The 26,874-nt window shown below is 44.2% G+C and overlaps 2 protein-coding genes across 3 annotated transcripts in view; one reads left to right on the top strand and one right to left on the bottom strand.

Moving 5' to 3' along the window:
* The window catches only part of FGD6 (FYVE, RhoGEF and PH domain containing 6), a 61,216-nt gene that overhangs the window by 4,809 nt on the left and 29,533 nt on the right, over window positions 1-26,874 (bottom strand). Inside the window, exons 8-18 of one of the 2 annotated variants that reach the window (XM_081022463.1) lie at window positions 25,008-25,095; window positions 21,665-21,715; window positions 14,262-14,320; window positions 13,332-13,403; window positions 12,162-12,230; window positions 11,008-11,091; window positions 9,826-9,905; window positions 9,092-9,194; window positions 7,887-8,033; window positions 7,053-7,155; window positions 6,264-6,394 (exon numbers count right to left, since the gene is read on the bottom strand). In XM_081022463.1, the coding sequence (XP_080878589.1) occupies window positions 6,264-6,394; window positions 7,053-7,155; window positions 7,887-8,033; window positions 9,092-9,194; window positions 9,826-9,905; window positions 11,008-11,091; window positions 12,162-12,230; window positions 13,332-13,403; window positions 14,262-14,320; window positions 21,665-21,715; window positions 25,008-25,095 (987 nt within the window). Of the gene's footprint in view, window positions 1-6,263; window positions 6,395-7,052; window positions 7,156-7,182; window positions 7,589-7,886; window positions 8,034-9,091; window positions 9,195-9,825; window positions 9,906-11,007; window positions 11,092-12,161; window positions 12,231-13,331; window positions 13,404-14,261; window positions 14,321-21,664; window positions 21,716-25,007; window positions 25,096-26,874 lie in introns of those variants that run through there. The other variant, XM_081022464.1, reaches the window with a different exon arrangement.
* Window positions 14,990-19,804, top strand: LOC308486145 (syncytin-1-like). The gene is made up of 2 exons (XM_081022543.1): window positions 14,990-15,334; window positions 17,908-19,804. The coding sequence occupies exon 2, from the start codon at window positions 18,315-18,317 to the stop codon at window positions 19,389-19,391; it is 1,077 nt and encodes a 358-aa protein (XP_080878669.1). The 5' UTR covers window positions 14,990-15,334; window positions 17,908-18,314; the 3' UTR covers window positions 19,392-19,804.

Genomic DNA, 26,874 nt, shown 5'->3' with positions numbered 1-26,874 from the left:
TTGATGAATTCCCTGACGAGGAATCAAGAGTGGCTTTCGTGATTGGGCATCTTGAAAAGGGGGCGAGAGACTGGGTTAGACCCCTGATGGCAGCGAATAGTGACGTCCTAAAGGACACGATGAAGTTCTTTCGCGCCATGGATCTGATGTTTTCCAGCGATATTGAACAGGGAGTGGTCCGCAGACAGTTAATGGCTTGCAAACAGGGGAGCCGATCTGTCCGTGAGTACTGGACTGAATTCACCATGTTGATCCATAAATTGGGGTGGGATCTATCGGCGGAACCCATTCAAATGCTTTTTGAAGAAGGGCTTTCTTCGGCTGTGAAAGACGAACTTTCCCGGGCGCCCAGGGCGGAGTCTATGGACCAGCTGACCAAATCAGCGCTGACCATAGGAGCGCGCCAGGAGGCGAGAGCATTGGAGAGGCGGGAAGGGAAGGGGGAACGTTGGAAGGAGTTCCGCATTCCAGACATTCCAGAGCCAACTTTCCCGCCGGCAGAGCCGATGGAAATCGGAACAGCGCGCGCGCGCGCAGTTTCAAAGCCCAGTGAGGGGGGAAAGAAGGAGGGAAAAGGCGCCCGGAAATGCTATCTCTGCCAACAGCCAGGTCACTTTGCCAGAGTCTGCCCCCAGAGGAAGGAATGGCAAGGGATGGTAGGAGCTGTGGAGGGAAGAGAGGAAGAAATACCGAAGCAAGTAAAAGCCAACGCCTGGCTGCCACCGTCGGGGCACAGCAGTCAGGCCAAAGAGCAGTGAAAGTGCCCACGCCAGAACCTCCTAAACCCGCCCTAGTGATAGAAGTGGCGCTAGAGCTGCCAAACGGACACCCTCTAAAGATAAAGGCGCTGTTGGACTCAGGCAGCTCCTGCAATTTCATGAGCAAAGAGTTTGCAGCTGAACACCAGATACAGACGATCCCTTTAAGCAACCCCCTGCAGGTGACCACGATCGATGGCAGGGAGCTGTTGGGAGGAGAAGTCAGCTTGCAGACCGTCCCAATGATAATGAAGGTGGCAAGGCACACCGAACTGATAGCGTTTAATGTGGCCACCTTGGGAGGAGCTCCCATTATATTGGGGATGAGCTGGCTAGCGTTACATGATCCGCTGGTGGGCTGGCATCAGAGAGTGGTTTCTTTTGGTTCAGCACATTGCTTAGAACACTGCAAAGAGGGAAAGGGTTTGGCAGGGGCCCAAGCCACCCTAGCAGGGACTGAAGTAACGGAGAACGTGAAGGTACCACGACAATACGCAGATCTCCGCGACGTCTTCAGCGAAAGGGAAGCTGACCAATTACCCCCGCATAGACCCTTTGACTGTCAAATCAATTTACTCCCTGGGGCACAGCTCCCTGTAGGCAAGCTGTACGCCATGTCAGACAGAGAGATGCAGGAGCTAAGAGAGTTCATTGACAAGAACTTGAAGAGAGGGTTCATCAGAGAGTCCAGGGCGGTGGGGGGCAGCCCAGTGTTTTTTGTGGATAAAAAAAAAACGAACAAGCCGAGGCTTGTGTGTGACTTCAGGGCCTTAAATGCAGTGTCAGAACCAGTGGCTTTCCCTATGCCCAGGATTGACGACATTTTGACAAGGGTCAGGAAGGGAAAGATTTTTACTAAACTGGACCTAAGGGGGGCGTACAACCTGATACGAATAAGGAAGGGGGATGAATGGAAAACCACCATGTTCACCCCTTTGGGGGCATTTGAATATTTAGTTATGCCCTTCGGCCTACAAGGAGGCTCCGCGTGCTTTCAATCGTTTATGAACCACGTCCTGGGGCCTTTGCTTTACAAGAATTGTGTGGCCTTCTTAGACGACGTGTTGGTGTATTCTGAGAATGAGGAGCAGCATGTGAGAGACGTCAGAGAAGTGTTGAGCAGGCTGCAAGCCAACCAGCTGTGGGTGAAACTGGAGAAGTGTCAGTTTCATACCAAGGAGGTGGAATTCCTGGGGTATCGCCTGTCAGACAAGGGATTGGCCATGGATCCCGGCAAGGTCCAGGCGGTGCTGGAATGGAAAACACCCAAAACAAGGAAAGATGTGCAGAGGTTCCTAGGATTTGGGAACTTCTATCGTAAGTTCATCCGAAACTTTGCCCACCTGACGGCGCCCATTACGGACTGTCTCAGCAGTAAGAAGAAGTTCGTTTGGACTGAGGAGGCGGAGCGAGCATTTGAGGAACTAAAAAGGGCCTTCGCCTCGGAACAACAACTCCTGCATGTGGATTTACAAAAACCGATGAGAGTGGAAACTGACGCATCAGACAGAGCGATTGGGGCGGTGCTTCTGCAGCCAGGGAAGGAGGAGTCAGAGTGGAGACCGTGTGCCTTTTTTTCGCGAAAGCTGAACAAATCCGAGAGGAACTACACGGTGTATGACCGAGAACTACTAGCCATTCATGAGGCGTTCCGGAGATGGAGGCACCTGCTAATTGGCGCACAACATAAGGTGCAAGTGTGCACTGACCACAAGAACCTAGAGTATTGGAGGACGGCACGAGTGCTCAACCAACGGCAAGTGAGATGGGCCCAGGAGTTCTCCAAATTTAACTTTGAGATTTGTTACGTGCCAGGCCCAGAGAACATTAGGGCGGACGCTCTCTCACGCAAACCTGAATATTTGGAGGAGGAGGGAGCACCCGAAGAGAGACATGTCATTCCAGAGGACCGCTGGGTGTGTGGGGCGGCATTGGTGGGACAAAGAGAACTGGTAGAGGAAACAGAGAATGATGAATACGCCCAGAATAAGCTCAGAGGTCTTAGGGGTGAGGGAGAGGAACCAGGGGGTTTCGAGGAAAGAAATGGAGCTTTGTATTACAAAGGGGCACTGTATATCCCTGAAGGAGACTTAAGGGGGAGGGTACTCAAGCAGTTGCACGACAGCCCCACGGCGGGGCATTTTGGACAACACAAAACCATGTGGTTGGTCACCAGGGAATTTTGGTGGCCTAAGGTGAGGGAAGATGTACGGGAGTATGTAAGAGGGTGTGAGCAATGCCAGCGAGCCAAAGGGGAGAGGCGGGCACCGGCGGGGCTATTAGAACCCTTACCAACCCCAGAACGACCTTGGGAGGCAGTGTCGATAGATTTTATGACTGATCTGCCGAAGTCCAAGGGGAAAACAGCCATCATGGTGGTGGTAGACCTACTAACAAAGATGTGCCACTTTGTAGCCTGCTCGCATGCAGTCACGGCGGAAGAGACAGCGAAGTTATTTGTAGAACACATTTTTAGGTTGCACGGGGTGCCATTGAGGGTGGTCTCAGACCGAGGAAAACAATTTACGTCCAGGTTCTGGAGGAAGCTCATGAGCTTACTGCAGGTGGAGGTCAACTTTTCGACTGCCCGGCACCCTGAAACCAACGGGCAGGCGGAAAGAGCAAACGGGGTCCTCCAGCAATACCTGAGGTGTTATGTCAATGACAGAGAGAATGACTGGGTAGAAAAGTTGGCGCTGGCGGAATTTGCCTACAACAATGCCGAGAATGTGTCCACAGGGATGAGCCCCTTCTTGGCTAATTATGGGTGTCATCCCAGGGCTTTCCCAGGGGGAGAAGGGGAGAGATGGGGTGTCCCGGCAGCCGAGCATTTTGTAGAAGAAATGGAAGCAATCCATCGTCAGCTCCAACTCAACTTAGAAAGGGCGAAGGAAGAATACAAGAGGCAGGCAGACAAGAACCGAAGGGAAGGTGAAACCATAAGGGTGGGAGATAGGGTGTGGCTGTCAACCCAAGGGTTGCCGTTCAAAGGAGGTTGTAAGAAATTAAGACCCAGGAGATTGGGTCCCTTTGAGGTCATTCAACAGGTCAACCCAGTGGCTTTCAGGCTCCGGTTACCCAACCACATGAAACTGCACCCAGTATTTCACAGGTCGTTACTGTCACCGTATGAGGGGGGACGAGAAGGGATGGCCACTCGGGGACCGGTCATAGAAGAAAGGGAATGCAGCAGCCATGTGGCAGAAATCCTCGACGCCAGATGGAAGGGGGATCAGGTGGAGTATTTGGTAGCGTGGGAAGGAGAACCGGAGTCAGAAAACACTTGGGTAATGGCAGAAGATATCAATGACGAGGTATTGATAGAAACGTTCCATCAAAGGTTCCCAAGGAAACCTCAGCCTGTGGAGAGGTTCCGGAGGGAATACTTTGGGACCACCGATGAGGAGGAGGAGTTGGAAGGATTCTCGGAATCGGAAGGGGAAGGGGAGATGGACTCTGAGGAGGAGGAGTACTTCGAGACCAGGAACCGCAACAGGTGGAGAGAAGTGTTCGGGACATCGGAAGATGAAGGAAGTTCATTCCGGGGTTTTGCCTCCTCACCGCCCGTAGAGGAGGGGGCGAGAGGGGATGAAGGGGGCCCTGGAGGGGAGGTGGATGTCAGGGAACTGCCATCGGAAGGAAGGGAAGTGAAAGGGCTCACACAGGTTGGGAGAGACTCAGCAGCTGAAGAGGGAACCAGTAGGGGGAGAGGAGCTGGGCTGAGGGAAAGGGAGCTGGAGGGATGGCTCAGAGACACTTCCAGCGAAAACAGTGGGGAGGTTTCAGGACCTCCTGTAGGGACACCCACTCCTCGCCGGAAACTGTCACGCAGAGAGTCCAGAAGACGTGTTTCCGTTAAGGAGCTTTTATGTTGGAAGCGATTCCGAAAGCAACCACTGTCGGAATCTGCCAGCGACTGACGGAGCCATGTTTAAGGGGCTCCGTTACAGACAGAGGTTTGCAAACTTGACCAAACTCTGAGGGACTAGGATTTTACACACAAGCAGCTCATCGTCCCATCACAGTATTCTAAATAAATTCACCACTTTTCCAGAAAGAGATGCCTTTAGCATGAAAAATCAATTGGCAGTAAGACAGTATCCCTAGAGAGAGAGACGGGCCAAACTGCACATGGAACTTTTCTGCGTCAACAATCTATCAAGGCAGCATATTGAAGGTACTCCACGTAACATCTTTTCCAGGGAACGTTCATGTGCAATACACACAGAGAATACATCAAGAATTAAAGTAACTCCAAACAACAGGGGGTGCTAAAAGGTTTCCTACAAGCAGCAGCTGGTCTATGAACACAATTAAGCTACATAAATAATTTGTTTCATGAAATTCCTCAGGCTGTATGATGTTTCTTTGGGAAGCAGACAAGGGGGGAAAGGTTGCCTAATTGAGATTCTGCGAATGCTCTGTATCAGTATATGCAAAGAAATAGCATACCACCATGCTAAATATGAGCACCGTAAATATTCAACTGAAATGGGACAGAACAGTCCCCAAGACAGCAATTCATATGCATAAATATATTTTCCTTTTTGCAGCTTAACAAATAATTATCCAGTCATTTTTAAATTTAGATATCGCATGAACATATGTTCACAAAAATCATACCCAGTGTTGTGGAAGCCTCCCCCATCTCTGTCATCTCTTTCTATAACTCTCCTATGAGTCTCCTGAACAGTCTTCTCCTTCTAGCAGACTATTTCTCTCTTTCACTTTGGGAATGCTGCGTTGTGACAATTCATTTCCCACATGGTGCAGTAGAATATTAGTACAACTGTCTAAATGGAAGTCTGCAACAACATATGTGGCCTACTGGAGCACAAGTACTTTGCCCAAGAATGTTGAAGCAAGTAGTGAGGAAGGTACGAAGGACAGCCCTTCCCACTCTTTCAACCTGGTGACCAAAATAGAAATGTGTGTGCAAATCACTGGTATTTCACCAATTGCAAGAAGCACAAGAAATATAATGGTCAGGTTTCTACATACTAAACCAAAGGACCTCACATTGTCATCTCTTCCATCTATGTGCCCAGAAGGATTTTTGCAAAGTTTAGTTTAACTCTGAAAGTTAAATGTTAGCGTTGGGATCCCTAGTTTGTACCTGGCTTAAATCTAACAAGTCATGTACTTGGTCCCATAGTAAGAGGTAAGAGGGAGGAAAGTTTCATTCCACCATGCTTCCCACAATTCAAATTCCCTAGCCATGGAAGGAATTGGAGACAGGTAACACAGGGCAATAAAGTATCTGGGGCAGAGAAGGAGATTTGATAGTAGCAATGGGTTGCACCAAGGGAGCAGCACAGTGCTAATTAAGCTTCAACCACACCTGACTAAATATATTTCAACTATCTGTCCTATTATAAGTCTGTACTAAAAAAAAGCAAGATGCCCCACTCAAATAGATATCCCTTCTAAAAGCAGTTTACTAAAGATTAGCAATGACGCCGTTAATAAAAACATAATTTCATACTTAGACTATGTCATACATACTTCCTTAAGAGCAGCTGGGATCTTTTTCTGCTTTCTTCCAGATGGGATACTGTGCAACACTGTGGATAAGGTGCTAGACGGAGTTCTGTGATTTACTGGGGAACCATTTTTAGGAGGTGTGTTCAGCTTATCTGAAATAGAAACAGATACTTTTGTACTTCATACAAATGGAAACCTCAATTTAAAGTGAATTTCGTCTTCACAAATTTTAAGTTTTAAGTGCACACCATCTGCCCACCCTGAGATTATTGTCATTCTAGTTTCTCACATACTATCTGTACATATGAGAGCAATTATATTGCAGTTTTGAATATACCTATGGTTCCATTTTCAGTGAACAAGCCTGCCTTCTGAACACAGCATGATGGTGGACAAGTACAGTATTTGGGGGTGATGATTAAAACAATATTCTCTTGCAAAACTGCTGCAAAATGGATGTAAGCTTTTCCTAACACTGCCATCCATATAAAATCAACTGTAAAATGCAATGCGAGTTAATCCATGCACTTATGTAAAATACGAGCAAAGCAGGAAAGGATATTTAATCTAAGCAGTATATTTTCATCTGGAGAACCACATTGTTTAAAACTAAAACAATGTTGCATTATTATTCTCTTTTGGGAATTTGATTCTGTTCTATTTAATCCTCAAAAAATTGTGCCACTACAAGCCATGCTGAAAGGAAGACAGCTCCAACTTAGCGGGTTTACATGCCCTTAAAATATGTTTGCAGCAAAAACAGAAGCATCAAAAATTGAAAAGCTGGTTTAGACAAAGTTTTTACCTTACCCTGTTTTTGTAACTCATTAAAGCAATAATCACATACTCTTGCAGAGTGATGTTTCATATAGTCTAGCCCATGCTTATTTGATGAACAAGCTTGGCAGATTATCTGGAAAAGAAAAAGAAATATGAAGTACACACACCGCACATCTCACATTTTAAGATGATTAAGATATGTGGTTCAAAACAATCAGAGAGCTTTCCTATTAAGAGTCCTGCTGGATCAGGCCAATGACCCATCTAGCCCAGCATCCTTTCTCCACAGTGGTCAAGCAGATGCCTACACAATATCCTCACTCAGGCTCCCCAGCAGCTGGTATTCAAAGGCATGCCACCTTCAATATGGGAAGCAATGTATAGCCATCCTGACAAGCAGACAGTCATAGCACTTATCCTCTTTGATTTCTTTCTAATCCTGTTTTAAAGCCGTCAAAGTTTCTGGACACCATTACATCTTGGGGAAGCAAATTCCATGCATTGTATGAAAAACATTTTTTATATCTTCTGTCCTGAATCTTCTAACATTCCGCTTCATTCAGGTTCTGGTATTATGAAAGAGGGAGAAAAACGTTTCTGTATCCACTTTCCCCACATAATACGTACATCATTTTGCACATCTCTATCATGTCCCCCCCCACCCCCCGTTACTTGCTTTCCCCCCTAGACTTAAAAGCCAAAATTGTGGCTTGGCTCATAGGGAAGTTGCCCTGGCTCACTGAATGCACCGCAGTGTGATCTTATCAAAACTGCATCATTTCTTTAACAGGCTGCAGAGCAGTCAAGTCCAACCACTGAATATTTTGAGTAATAGCTACAATAAGGCTGTGAAATGTTTCCAACCTTCCCACATGCTCTGCAATGGTGTCTTCTCCATGTGAGTGTGAACTCACTAGTACAGATCATACACATGGTAGCTCTAGTATCAGGAATCCAGATTGGCGCCTTTGACCCTATAGGACTATCTTCGGTCTCTTTTTCTGGGTCTGCCTAAGGGAAAGAGGAAAGAAAATCTCACATGATTACAGATTTAAAGAAACAACCACCATGATGTTCTAGTTTTCTAACTAGTGCTGTACATATTACAACTCTTCACCAGTTGATGAAATTAAACTGAATTATTTTTAGCAGACTTCAGTGTGAATTTGGTGGGCAGGGAGGGAAGGGGACAGAAAGCTTTCATCAAGGAGGCATAGGGGGAGGAGATCATTTGGGCCTATTGCATATATTTGAGATTCAACTGCAGAAAACTCCCCAAAGACGAGAATGTTTTAACAAATGTTTTAATTTGTTACTTTACTATCAAGCATCTGGTGGGGAACTAAAACCTAGCAGCAGGGCAGGACACTGCAGAGAGAGAAAAATGTCCATTTGCAGGTGCAGGCTGGATCCAAATCACACCAGCAAATGGGCAAAGTGGGTTTTGCTGACAGCAAGCCCTTTCTGCTGCACAAGGGAGTTCCTGACAGAGAACTCCTTCATGCAGTTGGTCCCAATGGGACTCACAGTGCCATTGAGATGACTGGAGCCATCAGTGAGCCACATCAGGAGCTTGCTGGGCCTTACTAGGCTTGCAGGTCAGAGGTTCCCCACCCCTATTATTTTTCTTAAAACTTCTTACAGTAAGAGTAGTTCAACAATGGGACCAAGTACCTGGTAGAATAATGGTCTCTCCTTCACTGGAGGTCTTCACGCTGGAGGTTATTTGTTGGCTATGCCCTAACTCTGGATTTCCTGGGTCAAGTATCAAGTTGGACTCTGATGGCTCACAAGCCCTTCAATAGAAGATCACTCTACTAGGTAATTGATCCCACAGTTGAAGTGTTCTTACTGTTAAGATGTTTCTCCTAATGTACTACTGAAAAATCATTCTCCAGTAACACACTAGCTATGTAACAGTTATCAACACAGGACAAACAACCGGCCTTTTCTCCTGACATTAAACACTTGTGCCTTTGGCATGCATAACAGGTCTATGGACCCAAATCACCATCACTGCCATACAGTGTGTACAAGCAACAATTTGGACCAGAACAATTTGGACATACCTCTTCAATACTTTTACTGGGGTTAAAAGTGATTCTTTTCTTTGTATATTCTTCGATTGACCTGGAGATGGCTTCTAACCACTCATCTCTTTCCGTGGCAGAACTGTTGGGGGTAAAACACATATGACAATTTGTTTATTTAAAAGCATTTATATACCACTTAATGTTACAGTCTAACAACCAAGTAATGTATCATTAAAACAAAAATATAATGTAAAACCAATAAAATAGCAATATAAACAGAGAAACATAAAAGTGAATCAAACAAAATACAGGAGATTCAAATACATAAAGCAGGGTCCAATCTCTTGGGACAGGGAAAGCCTGGGCAAAAAGTTTTGATGGTCGCTACTTCATGTATGGCAGAGAGAACGGCGTTCCATATTACAGGGAAACAGCAGAAAATGCCCATTTTCAGGTCACCACTCTATGACATTCTGTAGGGTGCTGTAAAGTAAAAATTTCCCAGTTGATCTATGTGATCTTACACATCTCTTTAAGGGCAGGTGGTCTTTCAGGTAACCAGGTCCCAATTTGTTTAGGGCTTTATATGTTAACAACAAGACATTGAACATGGTCTAGTAGCTGATTGTAAAGCAACTTTCTCACACCCAACATAATTAAGTAGCTTATCCTTTTATCACAACATTTAACTATCCAATAAATATTGAGGAGAAAGCACTAAGCAATAATGTGTTATCAAAATACACATAATGTTGTGCCTAAAGGCATACCTTGCTGACAGAATGAATGATCGCTCTACACTTTCTATGTTCAGTTCATTCTGGTAAGCTTCATGGGTTGGCTTTCTAACCTAGGAAGGAAAAAGAATGAATAATCCAGTTGTAAAACAAGAAAAACAAATGTTCTGTCAACCTGCCATCTCAAAAGGCTTAGCAAAGGAAAAAGGCGTAACAAACCAGTAGAGTAGTTTCAGAAATTAGAAGCAGAAGACAATTTCAACACACACACAAAAGGAGTAACATTTGCAGGAGAAAAAAATAGCTTTTAATCTGGGAAACCCAGATATTGGAATGATGAAGATATCTGGCCTGGTTCGCACATCACAGTAAGCTGAAACATGCCCAAGAGTGAAGGTACCAACTCCCAGGGAAGAGATTGTGGCAGATTCACTCCTCCTCAGTCCTTCACTTTGGTCTAGCTTGCCATCCATATCTGGGCTCGTAGTTCTGGTTTCTCCAGAGTAACCATGAGCCATAAACCAACAACATTCTTTGCTACTCCTCATGGTTAATCTGGAGGGATTTAAACCACAAGCCTGCATTCAAACAACATGCCAAGCCACGGCTAAATTCAGCATGGTACAGCAGCAAAATTACTGCAGAGAGGCAAAGTGGCCATGATCTCCTCCCTGGGAGTCCCTAGGAGTCTGTGCTATGCTAAGACATGACTTGGCTTAATGTAACATGTAAACCTGGTGATTTTTTTCTCAGACCAGTAGCATGAGAGGGGGCCTATTCTGCAGTGCTCCCCTTCCCAGGTTGTGGAGTGCTCCTTCCTCAAAGACAGATCTTGCACAGTATGTCTTTTGTTGGCATAGCCTTTGGGGAAGGGCGGGGGGCTGTGGTGGACTGTATTGTACAAAGATAAGGTATCTTCCTTCAACTGAATACTGTTTTAAATTGTTTTGATCACAAACTAATACAGTTTTGTGAGCTTGTATATTTTCGACTTGATGTTACATTGTTTTATCTATGAATGTACCCTGGGACTATTAGTGAAGCAGGGAAAGATACACATAACAAGCACGTTAGAAGCACAAAAGGCTATCAGTAAATGAAAGACTGTATTCTTTATCAGCATTATAGTATGTCTTAGCACACATTAAATGTCTGGGCAGGCGTTCAAGCTGTGAGTGACAAAAACATGTTACAGAAGAAATTTTATCTACTCACTTTCATTCCAGCCAGTGACAGCATGTTGTTGAGTTTATACATTCCAGACTGTACGGGAGTTGTATACAGCAGAGCATCATTAAACTGCAATATAAATGTTTTTTAAAAGTAATTGAAATTACATGTAACATCTAGGGACTTTTGTACGTTTCTCATATCAACTTCCACCGACACAGGGAAAGGTGCAAAAGACCATGTCTGCCCTCTTTCTGCCTTCTTTGTTCCCCCATTGTTCTTGTTTTTCCTGCTCCTGAGGCAGAAAAGACAAGCAACAAGGCCTTGCAGAATGTCCCCCTTTCAGTGGGGGTGTGCACATTTTGATGATGACAGAAGTGGTGGGATTTGGGGGGGGGGGTCCATTCCCCTTCCACCTTAGGTGGTGAAGCAGGACAGGCTGTCCCTGTCCCCAGGCTATGCTGGGCCCATAACAATATTCTGTAGCCAGGCAAGGGGTGCCCAAGTTTGTCCTCTCTGTTAGGAACATCCTGGGACCTTTTTCTCCTCAGGTCCCCATGTGCAGGCTACTCAGCACAAGGATTTCATTAAGTTCCATGCAGAGGAAGCCACGCTGTGGCCAAAATTCACTGGAACCATTCATCATCACCCTGCTGCTTCCATTTACCATCATTAACATTAACAACAACAACAACAACCATTATTATTTTTTCTTGCAAAGTTCACCCAAGTGATGTTGAATGCATGAAGCTTAATCAAATGCAGATCTGGCAATTTAAATATTAGAAACTTGCTTTTGCAGTGTGTCCTTGTTGCCTTGATAAGCAAAGAATCATTTTTAATAACGTTATTATAGGATTAAAAAAACACACATTACAAGTATAGCTAAATGCTAAATAGTTGCCTTGATTGCATTTGATTAAAGACCCTGATGCATCTGAAAGAGAACCTCAGACTTTGAGCAGAACATTTTTCAAAAATAAATGCTACATAAAAACCACCAAGCAGGAGAGAAAAGATGCTTAATTCATAAAACCACTGTGAAAAGGAGACGATGATAGTATAAACTGAAATATAAATTATTCAGAACCATTAACTGGAGTTGCTAGTTTTTGTTTTTGAAATTGCAGTGGGGACAGACTGCACCATTATGAAATCACTCTAGCATTAGGTATGTAAAAACATCCATGGCATCTTACCAAAAAAAACATTCGCGGCTGCATAACCTTCCTGGACAGTTTCATCAACGTTCCTTCTTTCAAAAAGACCTGGGCATTCAAGCAAGCAAATAAATGTAGTCAGTTGCTAGGAGTATAAAACTATCCCAAGGAGAGTGCGAGAGCACTTCCATTTTCAAACATAGTATTAAGTACATACTAGTCAAGAGCCCAATAAGACAACAGAGCAATACTGCAGAGACAGGAAAGGGCACTGATAAAAGAGAGATGATGGGATTGGTAGGAGAGAAACAGCTACTCCTAGTACTAGAAGTAGTCTGTACGGCCAGGATGCTGCTTTTGGAAGTCAAGTGGGAATGGGACCTACTCATTCTGCCCAGAGACAGTATGGCAATGTGGCCTGGGCAAATACAGGGGTGCCAACTTGAATAAAATATTGGGGGCGGGGGTAGGGAGAAGGTAAGCCCTGCCCCACCTAATCGATTACATGACTTGATGCACACACACCATTTGTATGGCAATACCCATCAATGGGGTTTTTTTGGGGGGGGTCCCCTCAAATATTTTATTGGGGAAGCCCAAGGGACCTCAGCCCCTAGGAGTTTGCTCTTATGGACAAATATTTGGTTGGTTGGCCTAAGCTAGACTTTTCCAGCCTAGTGTCCTCCCGACATATGGAAATATAATTCCCATCAGTCAGCCAACATGATAGGAGTTGGTAGTTCAAAATATCCGCACAGCACCAGGTTGAGCAAGGTTGGTCTAAGCCAATGATGGTCAAACTTGGTCCTCCAGCTGTTTTGGGACTACAACTCCCATCATCCCTAGCTAACAGGATCAGTGGTCAGGGATGATGGGAATTGTAGTCCCAAAACAGCTGGAGGGCCAAGTTTGGCCATCACTGGTCTAAGCAGACCTCCACAGTGCACTACAAACTAGACTAATGGGCTATAGAAGTGGCACAAACCTTTGTTTGTCTTATTCCCATCACAGGAATTAGCACCTTTGCCTTTGCAGAGGCAAGAGTTACTGTCACAGATGGAGGTGACTGATGAAACAAAGAAAAAGAAACCCCAGATCTTCCTTTTCCCTTTTAGAACTAAAACCTATAAATGGGCCATAAAAGTAGTTTTCACACACTAAGGTTTGTTTGCTTTTCGCAACCTGCTGTTTGCTTGTTGGTCAACTTACCCTCCCTGGCTGTACAATCTCATGATGACCGTTTAAGCTGTACTGTATTTGCATAAGTTTCTGAAAGTTGTCCTAGAGGGTGGAAGCATAAATAAAGTTCTTGTAAACAAACTGATGAAAAGTTCCATGGTGGAAGAATCCTCTGGGAACACCAGGGAGCTACACTGGTTGTTCACTCTAATTGGCTGCAGAAGTGTTGAAGTCAAACACACTTCCATATTCTATGATGTGTACCAGTATGAAAAAAATTACACAAATCCGAAAAGTAATATTTGCTGAATTAAAGGAGCTGAACACAGGAGATTTAAGCCTTAGGGCCTAAAACTGCAGGGTTAGCTCTACACACAGGCCTCCACAATTTAACACACACTGCCCATAACAGTAAAAAGCTCCATGTTCCCTCCCTTGTTCCTCATTTGTAAAGAGACTGAAGTTGCTTCAAGTGACCCATTAAAGTCATGTATAATCATGTCTTCTATCTAGAGATCTATGAGCTTTCCAGGCAACACAAATGTGTCATGGTTCAAACTGATATCCACAAAGTTGGGCTTACTAGTATACAGCTAAAGTAAAATGGCAAAATACAGACAGACAGAGAAATAAAACCCCACAAAGCTGCTGAAAACCATGTTAAAATGTCCTTTCAAAAAGCCTTCAAAATGGAAGTCTTTATCCCAGTTTTTGTCTGTATAGGATTTGAACTGATTTTTCATATGGGCTGTTCTTTTAAATGGATGATATAATATATATGCTTTAAAATTTATGTTATTCCTTTGACTTTTCTTATATATGTGGCTTTTATATATGTTCATATTATATCATAAATCACTTCAGGATACCTCATGGGAAGGGATTAATAGATAAATAATATTTATAATCATAATTATTATCACCATTATCACCACATTATTACACAACTGAGATACTTACTCCCTGTTTCATGATGTCATTAGCATGGTTAGCCACTTCTATCACAACAGCAAGAGCATCTTGAAAACAAAACAAAATGTATTTCAGCATTGACTACAGTATGTGTCAGTATTAAAGACACCTAAGTTTAATGGAAAGGACCTTGTATTTCACAACTTAATGTAAAAGTTGACCAACAAAGTTCAAGATCAAGGGGAAAATACAAGAACAGAACTTTTTTATGCAATAGTGAAGGGAGAGGGAAGGATTGCTTTCTATATGCTTTCTATACCTTGTACCTTGTACCTAAGAAGGATCTTCTATATTCTCTGTACTTTGGATCTAAGTAAATTTCTGAGCTAATTTGACTTCTGCAAAAGAGGCCCCTCGCTTCAGGAATGTAAGATAAGAAAGGCACATATGAAGGAGACTGTAAGCTAGAAATAACCAGAGGCCCCTCGCTTTCTTACTTTAGGAATGCAAGATAAGAAAGACACATACGAGACGAGGGAGACGGGAGGAGGGAGACGGGAGGAGGGGATGCAGGACGCTTAGCCAGCGAGGGGGCTGCTTAGAGGGCTAGCAATATAGACATGCCATTCCATATAAGGAAATAAGTTGAAAACTTTCCAGCTGATTGGGGAAGTTTCTGGAGGGCGTTTGGGGGGAGGAGGGAGAGAGCTTTCTCAAGGTATAAGAAAGTTTGCAGAGGTGTATTTCGGGGCAGCCAGTCTTCCAGAAATTATTCTGCTGGCTGTCTCTGTGCACAGAGAATAAACTGCTTTCCTCCAAAGAAGGATCTTTCCTGGTGCTTTCTTTTGCTCTCTCTCTGGATCTGAGGACGCGGGCCAACGATTCCCTGGCATGGACTAGGCTCAGCCTACATCTTGGTTCCCTGACCGGGAATCTGCCCCACCTCAGAGGGCTGGGGAGAGCCAGGCTCGACCTTGGTGGACAGCTCGGATCGGCAATTGCAGGCTCCACGCGCACCCTGCCAATTTGTGGGGGGAGCCAGCCACACCGCTCCGGAGCAAGGACCCAGGTCGAGGGAGGAAAGAGGACGGCGCCGAGGGGACAGGTCCGCAGCGGAAAAGGTAAGCCCGACGGAAAGGGCAGCCCGACGGAAAGGGCAGGAGGCTTGATCAACCTCCCCTGGTTGTGGCAGGGTGCCACAGGCAATAAGGTGCCACCAGGAATAAGGGGATTGGTTGTGCAGTAGAGTGCCAGCCACCAGGAATAAGGGGATTGGTTGCACAGTAGAGTGCAGCCAGGAAGGGAAAAAAAAGGGGCGTGGCAGTGGTGTGCCACCGGTAAGGTTTGGTAAAAAAAAAAAAAAAAAAAAGGGGGGGGGAACAGAGGGAAAATTATTTTGGTGTGTTTTGTGTATTACATGTTGAAATTATTTTGGTGTGTTTTGTGTATTACATGTTGAAATTATTTTGGTGTGTTTTGTGTATTGCATGCTGAAATTATTTTGGTGTGTTTAGTGTGTTACATGTTGAAATTATATTGATGTGTTTTGTATGTTGTATGTTGCATGTCAGATACTCTAGTGACTGAATTGTCAAGTGTGGGCCAGGGCTTAGTGTCCCCCTTGGCCGAGCGATTGTAGGGCTGTAGTGTGTGTAGAGTGAGAGAATTTACAACCTGTTAGCAGCAGAGTATCTGAAAATGGGGTCTGGGGCAAGCCAATGTAGTCCTCTGGAATGCTTTTTAAACAACTGGAAAGCAGCCACAAAGCATGATGATTAGGGAATCAAATTGAGGCAACGGAGGATGAGAACATTATGTGAGGTTGACTGGCCCTCGCAACAAACTAACTGGCCCTCGGAGGGGAGTTTTGATTTGCAACTAATCAACCCACTGTATCAAAATATCTTGAACGTCCACCCAGACCAGATCCCCTACATTTCTACTTGGAAAACCAATGTAGAAAAGAACCCATCATGGTTGAAAGCCTGCCGAGGCGACGCCCCACAAAGTACAGTTTGTGCAGTTCGACCGACAGGGAAGTCAGAAAAGCCCCCAGTGATACCAGACCCAGAAGAAGAGGAGGGGGAAGTCATTAAACCACCTCCACCCTATGCTCCACCAACTGCCCCTCCCCTGGACCCAGGCCCCCAGGCACCGGGAGGAGTTGGCCCCCAGCCTGAACCCCCCAAGGCTGATGAATCAGAAGAGGAAGAAGAGGATGATGAGGAATTTGTAAAGGGATTGGTTGAGTTAGCAAGGAAGGTGAAGAGAAAGGTGTTGTTGATGATGATGATGATGATGAAGACTTCAGAAAAACTCTAGATAAAGAGATAAGATGGACTAGTAAGCAGTTTGACAGAGTGTTCCAGTATGTAGAACTGTTTAAAACAGAGCTGGATGTGGCTTCTTGGTTCTAGAAGCAGCACAATGCAAGGATGTGAACTGGCAGAAAGAAACAGAAGGGAAGGCTTTGAGAGCCGCATAGGACAGAACTGTTAAAAAAAAGAGACAATTAAAACCCAAGGGATTTAAAACCCTAGAATTACAATTACTGACCATTGAGGAAATCCGCAAGAAAAATGCCCTCAGGGCAGCGGATAATACTGATGTTGCAATTGAGGCAGCTAATAGTTGCAATTGAGGCAGCTAAAACTCCACTTTGATGGCCCCACTCCACTGAGTGTACGACCCCCTGGAGTCATCCGATGCCCAGGACCACAGACCTCCAAGCACTTTAAATCAGAATCCTTCTTTCGAAGAGGACCTGGCCAAAATAATTAGGGGTTTGTCTTCAAACAGCCAGCAGCCAGAAAGCCAAAAACGCAATCCTGGAGCAAGCGAGGGTGTCCATGGGAGGGTCAGAAGACGCCTAGGGAAGAAGCCAGTGCGCCATCTGCAGGCAAGGGAGTCATTGGGAAATGGAATGCCCACAGGCCCCACTCCCCACAGGCTGGGAACAACAAGATTTCTCAAAAATTATTTCTTTTCATCTCTGTTCTTGCTCAAAAAGACTGTTGCAGCAAAAAAGCAATTGAACAGACTGTTTTTTTAAAAAAAAATCATGCAAGTCACAGGACATCAGCTCCCCCCCCCCCTTTTGTGCCAGGCGCTTGGAGGTAGCTTCAGAGCGTTATCTCTTGGCAGTTATTCCAAGGACACTGCTGCATTCAGCCAGTTACCCTGAACCTCACACTTTCTGGATTTACAGTTCAGCCACATAAACCCAGAAGGCCAAGAGTTACCCACCCCCCTGCCCCAAAGTATTAACCTGAAGAAGTGACTTTCTTAAAAGCAAGTGAATGCTTTCTGTGAACTTTGTCAAGTTTTTCTTTTTAAGGTGCAATTTTATTCTGAAAAAGGAGCCGCAGCATAACATAGGAATTGATATTTTGAGGAATTTGAAACTTTGCCAGAAGCAAGGAGCGCATTGTTCTTTCTACAGACACTGGCAAATGAACTGAAATTTGCAACATGGCTTAAAGCTCTGAAACCTAGAGCACACAAATGAGACTTTTAAAAATCTCAGCTGGCAAAATTTAACCCAAGGAACAGAACTGTTAACCCCTTGCGAAGTTTCCTGCCAAGCATACCCTTTTGAATTAATGTTTGCTAGGCCTATACCTTATGTGCAAATGTTACCTATCAATTTGTTCTGTGCAATCGCTGCCGTCTTTGTTATCTCTTCTCTTAACAGGTGAGCTTTTGCTGGAACGCCTTGTGCCTTGGTCGAGCCTCTGCATCCCTATGATGAGGACCCAGATTGGACCCAGACGCCCAGACATCGCTCCAGCCTTGTTGGAAGGGACCCAAGATGCCCAACGCCCACCAGACGACCCGACACCCACCAGACTACAGCCCTGCCTACGTCACTCCGGACGCTGACGTTTGGCACGGCTCCAGGATCCAGCATGGATTGAAAGAGAACATTTTCACATTTTCTTTTCTTTCCTTTCGCATAACTGAACTTTATTGAAGGTACCTGGGCCTCGTTTGCTTTACGCCACCCCTGCAGAGGAGGGTGTCTAGTGGGTCTTTTCTTTCAGCGTAATTACACCCCAGCCCACTCTCTAGCACTTACCTAAGCCCCTCCCCGTGCATACAATGGCTCAAATACGACTGTGGGTCCCCATGCTGGTATTTCTGCTGCCTTTGACCTTTGAAATGCCAATACCACTCACAGTGACCAGACAACTGCTGCAATCGTGGGGGGCCCACCACACATATAATAAGTGGATTCAGGTTGCTGAGATGGTTGCGTTCTCTGCAAATCGGACCAATTGTGCCGTCTGCACTCTGGCCCCTGTAGATGCTCTGGGAGGAATGCCACTCCTCCCTGTGCCTTGGAATGAATCCTTGGTTACAACTCCACTTGTTGCCTTCCAGCCTCTGGGCAACCATTCTTCTTTATGGAATCATTCCGTCCCTTTCCAGGTTCACAGGATCACTGGCTGCCTTTGTGTCAACAAATCAAATGACATAAGTGACGCTCAGACCTATGTGGGCACTTCCCACTGTGATCGTACCTTCCCAGCCCCGACTAACATGTTTGAGTCCGAGACAGGAACCTTTTCTGGTTCCAATTTGATTGCATGCCTGGCCCGCTTGCTGAGAGGCACCATATCTGCCCATGGTCAGGACGTTTACTGGGTGTGTGGCAGGAAGGCCTATCATGCCCTCCCAAGAGGATGGTATGGGGTCTGTTTTCCAGCCTACTTAATACCCCCCATGTGGATTCCTGACCAGATTGCCTCTGCACCCCGTAGAAGGAGGCGTTCGGCTGACCTGGCAACACTTGCAGGTGGCAGCTCCCAGAATTGGGGCAAAAATCAGTGGCCTCCGGAAAGGATACTGGCCCATTATGCTCCAGCCTCATGGAATCAGGGAGAGAAAATCTCTGGGGCAAGGGGGCCGATCTATAACTTGAACCGCGTAATCAGACTCCAGGCAGTGGTAGAGATTGTTGCTAACACGACAGCCACGGCCCTTAGGCTAATTGCTACGCAATTGGATGAGACATGCAATGTGTTTCTCTCAGTCCAATTAGCATTGGACTTTCTCCTGGCGCAACATGGAGGCTTTTGTGCAGCGTTAAATCTCACAGGTGGAGCATGTTGCTTCAACATTTCAGACCACGGGGAGGATCTATCCGTGATCTGGCAGCAAGCATTGAAAAGGTAGCACATGTCCCTGTACAAACCTGGGAGGGCTGGGATATGTCTTGGTTGGACGGCATCTTCCCAGGTGGATGGATGGGGAGGATATTTATTATGGTGATAAGTCCAATAATGCTTCTATTGCTTTTCTGCTTCTGTATGCCCTGCTTGATGCAATGTATGCAAAATATGATGGAGAAGATGATGTCTCGCATGATGGGACCTCGTGTGCTTGCTTTCATGAGAGATTATAGACCCCTACCCCAGAACGAACCTAAGTATTAGGTTGTTCATAAGAAGAGGAGGGAGTGAAGGGAGAGGGAAGGATTGCTTTCTATATGCTTTCTATACCTTGTACCTTGTACCTAAGAAGGATCTTCTATATTCTCTGTACTTTGGATCTAAGTAAATTTCTGAGCTAATTTGACTTCTGCAAAAGAGGCCCCTCGCTTCAGGAATGTAAGATAAGAAAGGCACATATGAAGGAGACTGTAAGCTAGAAATAACCAGAGGCCCCTCGCTTTCTTACTTTAGGAATGCAAGATAAGAAAGACACATACGAGACGAGGGAGACGGGAGGAGGGAGACGGGAGGAGGGGATGCAGGACGCTTAGCCAGCGAGGGGGCTGCTTAGAGGGCTAGCAATATAGACATGCCATTCCATATAAGGAAATAAGTTGAAAACTTTCCAGCTGATTGGGGAAGTTTCTGGAGGGCGTTTGGGGGGAGGAGGGAGAGAGCTTTCTCAAGGTATAAGAAAGTTTGCAGAGGTGTATTTCGGGGCAGCCAGTCTTCCAGAAATTATTCTGCTGGCTGTCTCTGTGCACAGAGAATAAACTGCTTTCCTCCAAAGAAGGATCTTTCCTGGTGCTTTCTTTTGCTCTCTCTCTGGATCTGAGGACGCGGGCCAACGATTCCCTGGCATGGACTAGGCTCAGCCTACAATATGGTTTAGATTTATTTCATATACATTAACAAAGAAACATGATTATCGACCACTCACTACTCATGGGGACATGACAAGACACCTTCATTTAATTTGGAAACATCTGTATAATAATACAGTGGTGCCCCGCAAGACGAATGCCTCGCAAGACGGAAAACTCGCTAGACGAAAGAGTTTTCCGTTTCGGAGGTGCTTCGCAAAACGAAGCTCCTATGGGCTTGCTTCGCAAGACGAAAATGTCTTGCGAGTTCCTGCGGTTTTTTTCCCTTCCCCCCCCTTTTTCTAAGCCGCTAAGCCGCTTATCTGCTTATCCGATAAGCTGATAAGCCGCTAAAAGCCGCTAATAGCGCTAATAGCCCTAATCCGCTAATCCGTCAATGGGCTTGCTTCGCAAGACGAAAAAACCGCTAGACGAAGAGACTCACAGAACGGATTCTTTTCGTCTTGCGAGGCACCACTGTAAATGACACTACTGTGCTCAACAGGGAGGGTTGGGGAAGGTAATTTTTTGGGTATGTTTTCTAAAGTTCTTATATCTGAAAACGATTCCTGAAAAGGTAAGGACACTTTGGAATAAGTCTTAAAACAGTAACTAAGGGGGGGGGGGTTACATTTCCACAGCATCAACAAATATCAGGGAAATAGGAAAGAATATGTGAGATTTTAAACCTTCCAACTGTGAGAGTAAGAAGATTATCTTCTCAACAGAGGCAACTAAAAGCTATCAGGCTACATTAGGCCTGAGGAAGGTCTGCAGTCAAACATAATATGGCCTTTGCCCCCTGACACAGAAGAGTTCACACCCCTTGATCCCTCAGTGTTTTTATATCAGGAACCTCTGTAGCCTTAAAATAGCCAGCAACTATAACACAGAACCTTAGCTCTGGCCTTGTAGAAATTATTTCTGACCTTCAGGGATTCCTGAACCAGTGGTGCTTACACCAAGAGGTTTCTAATTCACCCCCCCAAAAGTGTTTTTATACATGTTGGAAGCTGCCCAGAGTGGCTGGGGCAACCCAGCCAGATGGGCAGGGTATAAGTAAACAAACAAACAAACAAACAAACATGACTGGAAGTGAAGCAAGGTGATCTCTGGCAACTTCCTCACCATGGGAGCTTCCTATGCCACCTTTCCTGCTGTTTAGAGGATGCGCCCCAATCCTAAGAGCAAACATGCAGGCCACTGTAAGAGAAGTGTAACCCAAGAAACCTGAAAGTGAAACTTTCTCTCTTGCAGAAACTCTGGATCCAGCCTTGTGGCTGTGCCACCAGTGAAACGACACACACTCATAAATTCAAGAAGATGTGTGTTTTTCATTAAACTATGGACAAACTACTATAAAAGCAATTACCCTGAGTATCTCTGAAGTCAGCCGAATCTTCTAAGAGGTTCTTTAAATAATCTGTGGAAAGAGAAATGTTATTAAGGAAGAGAACTGGATGAAATTATTACAATGAACCTCTAGGTGGCCCAGTTGAGCTATAAGATTATTATGTCTCCGAAAAGGTTTGCACATTTACAAAAAGTACTCACACTCACTGATTTCAAAGGGACTTAAACATGTTTAATGTAGCTGAAATGTACTCTGAATGCACGTGGTTTAAGCACTGGTCCACGGTATTTCTAGAAGTGCCTTATGCATATATTAAGGAGAGGATCTTCTCCCTGGTGCTTCTTGAAACATTGAAATGCCCTCCCAAGGAAGGCATACTGAGCACCAACACTGTATTATTTCTGGTGCCATGTTAGAATCTTTCTATATGCCAGGCATTTTAAATTACGACGCTTTGAGATGATTGAATAATTTTATTCCCCTTAGTTCCATCGCACTGTTGCTTAGGTTTCATGTTATATTTGTAGGTTTAAAATGCATATGTATAGTGCCCCCTAATCTATTTTTTGTTATATGGTTTATGATTTTTTTAAACATAAAGGCAGCATAAATATGGTGCTTGCTCTCTTCTCCCCCCCAGAAGGCAGCAAGTATCTTGGTAAGAAAGAATGGGGGGGTGGGGCGGGGGCGTTTCCAGACTGAAACACAGCCAGGCAAACACAGTGCTGTTAAGCTACTAAAATGGGTGGCAGGAGACACAAGTAGATCGTGACTGAATGGGCAGACTGGGCAGCCTTTTACCTCTGAGGGATTGCTAACACACACAAAAGGTGATTTATTTACAGTGGTATCTCGGGTTAAGAACTTAATTTGTTCTGGAGGTCAGTTCTTAACCTGAAACTGTTCTTAACCTGAGGTACCACTTTAGCTAATGGGGCCTTCCTCTGCTGCTGTGCAGCCACCGTGTGATTTCTGTTCTCATCCTGAGGTAAAGTTCTTAACCCAAGGTACTATTTCTGGGTTAGTGGAGTCTGTAACCTGAAGCGTATGTAACCTGAAGTGTCTGTAACCCGAGGTACCACCGTACTGCACTTATGACGCACCATTATTTCCATTGTGGAATTCATGATAGAAGCTTGGAGGGGACCTAGACCTGCTTAGCTTTTTTTGCAAGGTGGCTGCATCATGTGACCTCAGCCCATCCTCTGAGAGTGAGCATGCTGTACTCCAGCCACCACCCCTTCAATAACTTCTCTGCCAGTCGGGGATGATTAACAGCAGCAGTCTGGCTGATCTTTCTGACTGCGTGTTCATGCAGATCTCTCACACAGAAGTGGTGATTATTCCCTAGTGGTTTTCTGAGTTTACAGTACAGTAATTAGCACTGCTCTTCTTCAACCTCAAGCACTAACTATAAGTTTACGTTACAGACTTGGATTTTTTCACAATGACAACATGGGGGACAAAATTCCACACGGTAATTTCTAGGCAAACACAGCATTTTTGCAGAGTCATAAGCAGCAGTGAAAGAACTCTTACTATTTATACAGCAGCTGAGAAACGCAAAGCAGTGGATATTTTTCTGGCAAGCAGACAAGCCCTAGAGAAGGATGCGACAAATAATAATAGTTTATAGGATAAAGGTGAGGAAGGCCAAATGGATATGAATAAACAGGAGGATGGGAAAGAAATGACTACACTCTTGAGTCAGAGGAAGGCCTTCTCATTTTGCTGTGTTTTGCTCCTGGAATTCAGTCTGTCAGGAATTAAGTTAAGCTAGGGCATCCCAGAGCTCAACTTGAGATCCTGCATGTGCAAGGTTTTTGATCTATGTTACCTGCTGCAGGAAGTGGGGATGAAAAGGTGATGTTTGTTTATTTCTCCTTCTCACTTGTAGTCTCCTGTGCTCCAGAAAAGCTGTTCCAGAGGGTTAGTGGACCCTCCAGAAGACTATGGGAAATAGTGCTATGAGCTGCAGGGGAACTGGGGAATCATCAAAAATTGCTTCTTCTGGAGAGTGCTTCTCCTGTATCTCATAAATGAAGGGGTCTTTTCCTTTGTGGAAGGGCAATGGCTCTAACCCAATATGTATAGAAGTGTTTTTGAGAAAGTATATTTTATGCAACAAGCTATATTATGTATAGCAAATTGGTGTGCACATCCCTTTTCTACATCAGAGTAATTAGCACCCTTGACTATTCATTGAGTCCTATATTTGAGGATTCAGCTGAGGAGCTTCGTAACAGAAATGATGCTCAGAAGACCCGCAGAAGACAGGTTGTGAAATTAGTTTCTTCTTCATTTTGTTATACAGTCTTTCTCAAAGCCCAAGAGCAATAATGTCAAACCCAACATTTACAGCTCCTGACTTGCCAAAGCACTTACACTACACAAGAAAAAGAAAATAGAGTGAGGAAGTCTGAATAATGTGGAATTCACTAACTCAGCGTAAATCATGTTCTCTGCATCTTTAGCAATAAACCTGATATTTCTGCTACACTCTGTTTTTGAACATGTTTGCTGTTTTCACACTCTTTTAGGGCCATTTTTGACCCTTTTCATGGCACTTTCGGGTTCGTGGCAACGCTAATGTGTACGGTCGCATGTAGTGACCATCAATTCAGGAAATTTCAAAGCAACTTTTTGTGTAGATTCATAGTAAAGGGATTATATGTTCAGGGCACGACCAGTGAGACATATTAGAGGTCCATAGACAGCTGAAGTTCCCACACACTGGTAAGGAAACAGCACAAAGGAGCCAAGGTGGGAAGGTGGGACTATGCAGAATCCATAGACTACTCTCAACATCAAAGAGCAAGGATTCTGTTACAGTGCCATCATATGCGTGTTTACACAGAAGTCCTGCCATGCTCTATAGGGAATATATCCTAATAAATGTTTTTATATTGCCTTATGGCAATAGGGAAAAAAAGGAAAGTCAATTTTACAAAGGAGTAGTAGAGTACGGATTTGTTTTTTTAACTATAGCTAAATCTATAACAACATGACCAAAATAAGAGAATATGCATGGATCAACACTTGGTATAAGAAAAATATTTATATTATATCAGTTTTCAGAGCTTCCCTTTCCCTTTTGAAATCAATACTGTTCTACCCTGAACAGCAGAACCAGAATGAACAGCTGTGGAAACAGCATAACATCATAGCCCTGATGCTTATCACCATCAACATTTATTCAGCAGAAGACGAAAAAGAATCAGCTGTGCTCTTCCTTTGCATTTTTATCCACTGCAGAAGAATTTCTCTGTACAATAATTTTTCCGCGCATTTGAATTCAGGTAAAAATATTCTTAGTGAATTGAGGTTTGCTACCTGTAGAGCATTGACTTTTAGCTCTTACCTGTCAAAAGCAGCCTGTACTGGGGAATCCTCTGAACTGGCTTAAGCAAATAGTGCTTCAGTGCCAAGTTCGCGCAGCGGGAGCTCATCTGAAAAAGAAAACACCCAGGATTTTGAAACTTAACATTCTTTTAAAACAACTTGCCTGAACCAGACCAAATAGTTTACTCTTGCTACTGTCTGCAAGCTGTATTGGTTTTTTCTTTCTTTTTTAAAAAAATGGGCTGTTATTCAATTGTGGTTTTGCCTTTGCAGAAAGAAGTTTTGATGAAGCCAGTGGCTCATCTAGTCCAGCAACTGGTATTCAGAAGCATATAGTGGAGGTAGAGTATAGTTATCTGGTAGCCACTGATAGCCCTATCCTCCAGGAATTTGTCTAATCCTCTTTTAAAGCCGTCTAATTGGTGGACATCACTGCCTCTTATGGGAGTTAATTCCATGGTTTAATGATGTGTTTCTGAATCACAGAATCATAGAATTGTAGAGTTGGAAGGGGTAACGTAAGTATTTCCTTTTGACTGTACTGAATCTTCCAGCATTTAAGTTTCATTAGATGTCCCCGAGTTCTAGTATTAAGAGCAGGGCTGAATTAGCCATTAAATGAAACAATATTTTGAATTAGATCTATATGGGGGCACCAAAATCTTTTAAGTGCTTAGGGTCTCCAAAGGTCTTACTCTGGGGCCCTGATTATGAGGGATAAAAATGTTTCTCTACGCAGTTTCTCAATACCATGCATACTTTTACACACTTCAATCATGTCCCCTTTTATTTGCCTTTTCTCTAAACTAAAAAGCCCCAAATGCTCACCCTACAAGCAACCAATAGAAGACTTTAGGCTGGCTCACATTTATATAGATGTAGAATTTAGCCAACATGTCAGCATGCTATGACACCAACAGCTTCACCATTCTGATCATTTCCTCCACACCCCCATATGAGCAAAGTATAATTGTGGCTACTTTAGCGCCACATACAAAGCAGACAGGCAGCAGCAAAGTGTGATAGAAAAGAAGGATTTTCTGACTTTACAAATCTGAGGACTAATTTAGATGAACGCATGGTGCCTCAGATCAACATATTGTATAGACTCAACAAGCAATAACTAAGGAAACATGGCAGCACGATGCTTTGGATTTGCATTTTGGCAGAAGACTGAATCTCAAATGGAAAGAGACTCAGCCAAGAGGCTTGACCGGCTTCTAACATTCCATTCAGTTCAAATGGCCTGAAAAAGTCATTTATTGCGGACAGAAGACTTGTACAGGGCTGATGAGAGCCTCACTAATAGAGAAAATATTACTTCCTTTCTTGTTTACATTTATTTTCTTAACCTCAGTTATACATTTCACTGGATGAAAGAACAGACAAAAAATGCTGCTGCCAAATTGCATCGGATGCAAACCTCCTTGCTAGCTGTAAGTCCACGTTCATCAAACTTCATAAAATAAAATATATATCAGTTTCGATTGTTGCTTTCCATATCAGGTTCTGCCAATTCATTAAATGTATAGGTTTTATAAATCTGTCAACAGAACTAGATACATTTTGTAAACTACAATATGGCAAACAAAATCTTTTGATCACAAAGAGATTCCAAGACACTCTTCATGATATTGTATCTTTGAAGAATCAGTGCTTTTAAGAATGAATGTTTCAGTTAGAATTCTAACTTGGGTGTTTTAAATTTCCAGTCGTTTGCTCTGCTGTACTTCCCTTGCAGAACTTTGGTTATACACTCATTACCAAACTTAAAACCATGGAGAAACCTGGTTTGAACAAAGACATTGGATTCTTATCCCATTATACATGACTAAGCCATTTCTCACCTTCTCACCCCTTGCCTTTTCCTGTAGGACCCATTACAG

Source organism: Podarcis pityusensis, assembly GCF_964106645.2.
Source record: "Podarcis pityusensis genome assembly, chromosome: 10".
NCBI classification, from domain to species: Eukaryota; Metazoa; Chordata; class Lepidosauria; order Squamata; family Lacertidae; genus Podarcis; species Podarcis pityusensis.
This window is presented reverse-complemented; position numbering and strand designations above follow the sequence as displayed.

Bases quoted from the DNA above. Each gene is read 5' to 3' on its own strand.
- LOC308486145 (XM_081022543.1), top strand. From the start codon at position 18,315: ATGGCTCAAATACGACTGTGGGTCCCCATGCTGGTATTTCTGCTGCCT.